The sequence below is a fragment of the Chiloscyllium plagiosum genome, chromosome 4, assembly GCF_004010195.1.
Source record: "Chiloscyllium plagiosum isolate BGI_BamShark_2017 chromosome 4, ASM401019v2, whole genome shotgun sequence".
NCBI lineage: Eukaryota > Metazoa > Chordata > Chondrichthyes > Orectolobiformes > Hemiscylliidae > Chiloscyllium > Chiloscyllium plagiosum.
In genome coordinates, this window is record NC_057713.1 from 36,675,777 (window position 1) to 36,684,733 (window position 8,957).

The window sequence follows — 8,957 nt, forward strand, 5'->3', positions numbered from 1 at the left end:
CATCCTTTTGCTCCAGGTGATCTTACAGCAGCTTTGAAGATGCTTCTAGTTACTTCCTTGACACCCAAATCCATCCCTCACACTTTCTTCTCCTGATCGTTGGGCAAACAGTGTTTACTGCAGCCTCTCATAAACTATTCAAGTCTCATACTGACCATCCCCCATTCCTCTCTCCACCGCTTTCCCACCCCCACCACAACTCCCCACCTCCAGCCCCCCAATACCCCGTGGGGGGGATGGGAGGTGTGTTTGACTTTTAAAGTGACAGATGGATGCTTCCTGCTTAACAATAGCTAGCCCTGGACATCAAAGCAGGCAACTGATGTTCCGAGGTGTGTGTATATGCATTCCAGGCCTATATGCTCCTGCTGGGGAGGAGTCAGGGAGGGAAGTGGGCTTACAGCTGTAAAAAAGGCCAATATTGAAGAGCAATAAAAAGAGATTAGACTCACTACACTTAAACTGCTCTTTTATTCCCTCAGAAGGAGCTTTTCTGTCTCCTTTTAGCCTCAGCTTTTTCTTTAAATAAGGATTTTTTGAAATTAAGAAAACCAAGTCTACAGTGAGAAGTCTGTTCCCAAGAGTAGAATAAAGATAAGATAAAACGAGATTAGAGATTAATTGATACTATGTTTGGATTTTGACCTATTGATTGTCAAGAGGAGAAGGAAAATTGAGAGGGACAGAAGATAAGAAAGAATGAATTACATGTGGGTGACTATGTAAGGAGTTAAGGTAAATCTATGAACAAAATCCTATAAAGAACTTGCATTTAGCTCATATCACACCATAAAGTTTTGATCTACTGGCGCTGATGTACAGGGGAGTACATTTTGAAATTGAAAGTATTTTTAATTCATCGATCACTATGTGCATTCTGGATCAGTGGTGCTGGAAGAGCACAGCAATTCAGGCAGCATCCGAGGACAGGCAAAATCGACGTTTCGGGCAAAAGCCCTTCATCAGGAATGGATCACTATGTGCAGTCTGCTGAGTGTGAACTTGTATTAAAATCCCAGCCATTTCTTAAACTCCTGTCAACACAATCCATACCAGCCAATCATGCTGTCTTATTTGGCAATTATAAACTTAAATATGCATTTCTGAGTTGAAAAATTGAAGCTCTTTTCTCATGTGAATGTAGCCCAAAACTTGTATCAATTAGATGAAAAATGGGAAGTCAACTTCTATGCCAAATATAGGTCTATACATGCATTTTGACATCTAAAAAGAGGGATTGTCTTACCTGCTGGGTTTACTTATAAATAACATGCTATAAATAGCATATATATTACATATCTACTATATATGTCTTTCATAATCTCAGGTTGTCCCAAGCTAAACTAAACTGTAGTTTCTATTGTAATATAGATTCCCACCGACAAGGAGCAGAATCCTCTCTCCACAGGATATGAGAGTGAGTAACGGCCATTTCTGGTCCCGATTCAACTCTTGCTGGCAGGATGCTAGCCAATGAGATCTTCCCAATGGTGAGCAAGTAGATTGTTGCCTCCAGGTCTGCCATCCAATTAAAGAGAGTAGGTGACTTGCAGAAGCCCAATCAGAAAGCCTGGAGCTCTGGAAGTATAGTGACCCCACACCCACTTCTGTTCAAAGAGGGCACTGCCACAAGCAGAGGGAAAACCACATGAACAATAGCCATAGCTGTCAGGCCGCTGCTACAGGGCAAACATCTCCACAAGATGGTCATTGGCAGTGGCTGATGACCATGGCTTCTGGGTTAGTGTAGGAGGACTAGTGGGCTCCCCAAGACAGTCACTAACAAACTAGGCAGCCACGGACGTAACCCTCATTGGGGAGCTGATCCCCCGTAGAGAAGATCCCAGTTACATCTCTAAACAGCACACAAATAGGCAGTAAATAACGCAAATGGGCTACCTCCTGCTGTTGTGCATATAGCTCCTACAGGTACTGAGTCACTATTTGAAAATAATTCTCATGGACTCCGGGCCTCACTGGCTAGGCTGACCTTTATTGCCCATCTCTAATTGTGTTTGAGAACTGCTGCAACCCTAACAGCACCCATAGTGCTGTTAGGAAGGGCATGTTGACCCACCCACAACAATTATGTTTCTAGGTCAGGATGGTATGTGGCTTGAAGTTTCTAGAGTTGGTGATGGTATTCCCAAGAATCTGCTTCCCAAGTCCATTGGTGGGGCAGGTTGCAGGTTTGGAAGGTGCTGTTAAAAAGCCCTTGGCGAATTGTTGCCATGCATCTTGTATATGATGCAATGTGTTCCTACTTTGCATCAGTGATGGGGAAGGTAAGAATATTGAAGGTGGTGACGGGTTCCAGTCAAGAAGCTGCTTGGATTTGGATGATGTTAAACTTCTCAAGTGTTATTAGGAGTGCACCCATTCAGGTAAGTAAAGAGAATTCCATCACATTCTTGAATTGTACCTTGTAGATTGAGGACAGGCTTTGGGGAGATAGGAAATTAGTTGCTTGACACAGAATTCCCAGCCTCTGGCCTGCCCTTGTCATCAGAGTATTTATATGGCCAGGAAAGTTCAATTTCAGGTCGAATGTAGATAGTAGGGGATGCACTGATGGCAATGCCATTGACTGTCAAAGAGAATGGTTAGATTCTGTCTATCCAGAGACAGTCATTGTGGGCACCTTTGAGGTGCCAAAGTTATTTGCCATTTATCAGCCCAAACTTGGATATTATCCAGACTTTAGGAAAGACAACGCAAAGGGGTAGCACGTCAGGCCACTAGCCTGATGTCCACTACTGGAAAATTCCTCCCAGTGTTGCATTGTGGGGCAGAAAGAATTTATCCCAAAATGTGGATAGCAATCTTCCTCAAACAAAAAATGTAATAAATGGAAGTTAGCTGATTTCACTGATTCTGTTTGAGGGGAAACCATTGACTAGAACATTGTTTCCTTTCAATAGTACGATTAAAATTTATATGTCCACCTGAGAGAGGGCCAAAGGGATCAATGCGTTGACTGAAAACCTGCAACTTCAGCAGCACAGCATTCCCTGGAGTGTCAGCCAGGATCATGAGCTCAGTTCTCTGGACCGAGGCTAGAAACCACAAACCTCCAAAACTGAGGCCACCACTGAGCCAAAGCTGACACTTGAAAGAGTATGAGATTATTTTAACACAGGATGCAGGGGGACAAGAATGTGAAATGACGCATTCAAAGCTTGGGAGCAAAGATTCCGAGGAGCAATCCCACGGTTCTAATAAAATAAACACTTTGACAGAGACCTCTAGAGGTGAAAAAATAGGTGATATTTTCGAAGAGTGTGACAGAGTCAGAGTCATGGAGATGTCTAGCACGGAATCAGACCCTTTGGTTGAACCTGTCCATGCCGACCAGATATCCCAACCCAATCTAGTCTCACTTGCCAGCACCCAGCCCATATCCCTCCAAACCCTTCCTATTCATATACCTATCCTGATGCCTTGTAAATGTTGCAATTGTACCAGCCTCCACCACTTCCTCTGGCAGCTCATTCCATACACATACCACCCTCTGCATGAAAAAGTTGCCCCTTAGGTCTCTTTTATATCTTTCCCCTCTCACCCTATGCCCTCTAGTTCTGGACTCCCCCACCCCAGGGAAAAGACTTTGTCTATTTATCCTATCCATGCCCCTCATGATTTTATAAACCCCTATAAGGTCACCCCTCAGCTTTCGACACTCCCGAGAAAACAGCGTCAGCCTATTCAGCTTCTCCCTTTAGCTTGAATCCTCCAACCTTGGCAACATCCTTGTCTTTTCTGAACCCTTTCAAATTTCACACCATCCTTCTGATAGGAAGGAGACCAGAACTGCATGCAATAATCCAAAAGCTATCTAACCAATGTCCTGTACAGCTGCAACATGACCTCTCAACTCCTGTACTCAATACTCTGATCAATAAGGGAAAGCATACCAAACGCCTTCTTCTTTATCCTTTCCACCTGCAACTCCTCTTTCAAGGAACAATGTACCTGCACTCCAAAGTGTCTTTGTTCAGCAACACTCCCTTGGACCTTATTGTGGAGCCACAGGAGATGGGGGAGATACTATATGAGTATTTTGCCTCAGTGTTTCCTGTGGAAATGGACATGGAAGATATAGAATGTAGGGAAGTAGATGGTGATATTTTGAAAATTGTCCATATTACAGAGGAGGAAGTACTGGATTTCTTGAAACGCACAAAAGTGGAAATACCCAGGCCCTGATCAGGTGTACCCTAGAACTCTGTGGGAAGCTAGGGAAGTGATTGCTGGGCCCATTGCTGAGATATTTGTATCATCGGCAGTCACAGGTGAGGTGCCGGAAGACTGGAGATTGGCTAACATCATGCCACTATTTAAGAAAGGTGGTAAGGACAAGCCAGGGAACTATAGACCGGTGAGCCTGACATCAGTGGTGGGCAAGTTATTGGAGGGAATCCTGACGAGGACTGATTAGGGATAGTCAACCAGGCTTTGTGCGTGGGAAATCAGTCTCATGAACTTGATTGAGTTTTTTGAAGAAGTAACTAAGAGGATTGATGTGAGCAGAGCGGTAGATGTGATCTATGTGGCGTTTGACGAGGCCCCCCACGGGGAACTGGTTAGCAAGGTTAGACCTCATGGAATACAAGGAGAACTAGCCATTTGGATACAGAACTAGCTCAAAGGTAGAAGACAGAGGGTGGTGGTGGAGGGTTGTTTTTCAGACTGGAGGCCTGTGACCAGTGGAGTGCCACAAGGATCGGTGCTGGGTCCACTACTTTTTGTCATTTATATAAATGATTTGGATGTGAGCATAAGAGGTACAGTTAGTAAGTTTGCAGATGACACCAAAATTGGAAGTGGAGTGGACAGTGAAGAAGGTTACCTCAGGTTTCATCAGGATCTTGATCAGATGGGACAATGGGCTGAGGAGTGGCAGATACAGTTTAATTTAGATAAAAATGATGTGCTGCATTTTGTGAAAGCAAATCTTAGCAGGACTTATAAACTTAATGGTAAGGTGCTAGAGAGTGTTGTTGATGGTTGCTAAAAGATTCCCTCAGATATAGAAACACTATTCAAATATTAAATAGTCTGGAACTTGATAAGGAGAGAGTTGTTGATGCATTTGGAATGTAGGAGGGATTTGAAACTTAAGATGCAACATTTATTTTAACTATTTTTTGCTATGTGGGTGTCTTTGGGCTGCCTGTCATTTATTACCTACCATATTGCACTGAGAAGGTGGTAAATAGTTTGATAGATCATTTCAAAGTTCAGTTATGTCTCAACTGTATTGATGTCATATTGGTGTCACATATAGTCCAAACAGGATAAGGATGTCATGTTTCCTTCTCAAAAGGACCATCTAACAGCTACACTGTCAGAGTTCCAACTTTTTATTTTAATTGAACTCATGATGTAATTGATTATTCTTTGGATTGCGAGTCTAATAACATAAAACGTATATTTCTGTACCACACCTGACACTGAGAAAAAATGAAAAAAAATGGTTCCCACCTAATGGCAACAACTCTCACTTGATGTGAAGGTGCTGTTGTTGGATTGGGGTGGACAAAGTTAAAAATCACACAACACCAGGTTATAGTCCAACAAGTTTATTTAAAAGTTCAACCTTTCAGAACGCTCCTTTAGCAGGTAGCTAGTGGAGCAGGATCATAGGACACAGAATATATAGTAAAAGATCAAAATGTCATACAACTGGTGCACTGTTTTGAACAAACCTAGATTGCTGTTAAGTCATAGAATCATAGAGATGTACAGCATAGAAACAGATCCTTCGGTCCAACTCATCCATGTCAACCAGATATCCTAACCTAATCTAGTCCCATTTGCCAGCATGTGGCCCACACCCCTCTAAACCCTTCCTATTCATATACCCATCCAGATGCTTTTTAAATGCTGTAATTGTACTAGCCTCCACCATTTCCTCTGGCAGCTCATTCCATGCACACACAACCTTCGGCGTGAAAAAGTTGCCCCTTAGTTCCCTTTTATATCTTTCCCTTCTCACTCTAAACCTATGCTCTCTAGTTCTGGACTTCCCCACCCTAAGGAAAAGATTCTTGTCTATTTTTCGTATCAACGCCTCTCATGACTTTATAAACCTCTGTGAGGTCACCCCTAAGCCTCTTTAATCACTTGAGTAGCTTGCAACAAATGACAAACCAAAATTAGCAAGGCAAAATCACTTTATTTTATTTGAAATTGTTTCAAATGAACACAACACTGAATCCCTACAGTGTGGAAGCAGGCCATTCAGCTCATTGAGTCCACCTGGCCTCCCGAAGAGCAACCCACTTAGACCCACCCCCTAACCGTATAACCTTTCATTTCCTGTGGATAAACCACCTAACCTGCCCATCCCTTGATATTACAGGCAATTTAACATGGCCAATACACCTAACCTGCACATCTTTGGAAGATGGGAGGAACTGGACCACCCACGCAGACACGGGGATAATGTACAAACTCCACACAGACAATCGCCCAAGGCTGAAATCAAACCTGGGTCCTTGGCACTGAAGCAGCAGTGCTAACCACTGAGCCTTTGCCCACGTATTCAATCAGTGACACAGTGAGGCCCATATTCCAGTCAAGAGTGACTCCCCAGAGTAAAGCTCCCATCTCTAGTGATTACACCTGGTCAATAATGTCTTAGAACTGCAGGTGACAGATTGCAACAGAGTAAAACAATCGATCACTATGTATCTGACAATATGCTGAACACCATAATTTCTTAAAATGCAATCCTAAGAATATCATAATACAGCACTTAGAAAACACCAATGAGATTACACAAAGTTAACATGGAGTTATGAAAGGGAATTACTGTTTGACAAACATTCTGGAAGTTTTATTTTTGAGTACATGACAAATAAAATGGATGAAGGAGACCAATGAATTTGAATTTTCAAACCCATTTGATAAAATCCCACATAGGAGATAATTGAGCAAATGTACACACATTAAGTTGATGGTAATATATTGGTATAGATTGAGATATCTATTTGAGAAACAGAGTGTGTTATTTTTGGAGTGGAGGGCAGTGACGAGTGGAGGACCTCAGGGATCAATGCTTGAGTTCCAGCTATTCACAATGTAAATCAACAATTCGGATGAGAGATTCAAGCATAATATTTCCAAATTAACTGATCAGACAGAACTAGATGGGACTTTGAGCCTTGAAGAAGACAGAGGCAAAAAGACTATTTAGATACGTTGAGTGAGAAAATGCATTACAGATGTAGTGTAATGTAGATAAATGTAAAATTATCCACTTCAGTGGGAAAAACAGATTGACAAAACAATATTTAAATGGTGTCCACAATGGCTCAGTGGTTAGTACTGTAGCTTCACAGCGCCAGAGACCCGGGTTTGATTCCAGACTTGGTCTACTGTGTGTGTGGAGTTTGCACATTCTCCCCGTGTCTGTGTGGGTTTCCTCCATGTGCTCCAGTTTCCTCCCAGAATCCAAAGATGTGTAGGTCAGGTGAATTGGCCATGCTAAATTGCCCGTAGTGTTCGGTGCATTAGACCAAGGGAAGTGTGTCTGGGTGGGATACTCTTTGGAGGGTTTGTGTGGATTTGTTGGGCCGAAGGGCCTGTTTCCACACTGTAGGGAATCTATTCTATTTTATACTCAGTCTCCCATTCGCCTATTCTTGAAAACATTCTGTTCCCTGGGATTTGCACTCCAGTACCTCACCTTGGAGGTCATTGTTCATTAGGGTGACAGTAGGCTGCCCAGTTGTGGACAGCATCACAGCTGAGATGAATCCAAATTTCCCCTAAATATCACCTAAAAGACTAGTACAGGTAAAAACCCTTGACTCATTTAAAAAGTATCTGGATATGAAGTGCCGTAACTTGCAGAGATATGAAGCACATGCTGAAAAATGGGATTAGGTTGCGTGGTTAATTTTTCCATGGCTGGAGACACAATGGAGAGTATGGCCTCCATCTACACTGGAAATATTTTCACATTTTCAAAACATTTAAATATCTGAGGAGGAAGAGGACTGCATAAGGATGTAGCGAGAGTAAAGGGAGTGGTAGCATTTGAATTGCTACTTAACATGCGCACTTTGAGTCCAAAGCACTTCCTCTGCGCTTTAACAATTCTATGATTCTATGAAATCAGGATTTTCCCAGCGTACAGCAGATTGTCCAGTCAGGACTGCTATTGGTCATTTAGGACAGCACTGTTTCCTCAGTGTTAGTAATGAAATTGATGTGAATTAAAGTACATAGAAAGATAAGATGAAAATAAAATCACAGTCCAGCTTTTTTACTGACTATTATTCTCATAGGTGCATGATGCAACAATAACAGACACATTGGCTAATGACTGCAAACAATCGGTACCAATTAGTCTACAACAGACCCAGATGTCAAATATGGAAAAACAGCACTGGTAGCAAGGTCTGAAACATGGGTGCAAAGACCCAAGATCTTAAGCAGATGGCTAGTGAGTAGCTTGCACGGCACCTTTCAGGTGATTCGCTGTGATGTCAATTATGGTGTAATAGGTCTGTTAATCCTCACAGTCCAGATTCATTCTGGGCTTTGGGTGAAGTGAAACTTGGCCGCACTTTCAGGAGAGGGATAGAAACTGAAGTAGACTCTCCTCATGTGATCTCCTTGTTCTTACCAGCCTCGTGTTGGTCTCCATTCAGCTACTATCTTCCCTGCTGAGTGCACATAGTAGACAGGATGCATTGCTGCAGTGGCACAGGCCTATAAGGGAAACAACGAGAGTGAAACAAGAGAGAGAAAGAGTGAAACAAGAGACGAAGAAGCAGAAAAAGAGGATAAGAAATAGAACTCATGTTGCTTGTCATCTGCGTGTGTGGCTACTAAGAATAGCTGTAGTGTACAACCAATGTAGTGTACAAAATCCCATGCAAGAACTGCACAAAACACTACATAGGACAAACAGGAAGACAGCTAACGATTCGCATCCATGAACA

General features: G+C 42.5%; 1 protein-coding gene across 2 annotated transcripts in view; it reads right to left on the bottom strand.

Annotated features, from left to right (window-relative positions):
• Positions 1-7,518: 7,518 nt before the first annotated feature.
• The window catches only part of zgc:162816 (uncharacterized protein LOC571260 homolog), a 58,971-nt gene continuing 57,532 nt past the window's right edge, over positions 7,519-8,957 (bottom strand). For both annotated transcript variants that reach the window (XM_043687978.1, XM_043687979.1), the window contains exon 8: positions 7,519-8,724. In XM_043687978.1, the coding sequence (XP_043543913.1) occupies positions 8,635-8,724 (90 nt within the window). In that variant the 3' untranslated portion in view covers positions 7,519-8,634. The remainder of the gene's footprint in view (positions 8,725-8,957) is intronic.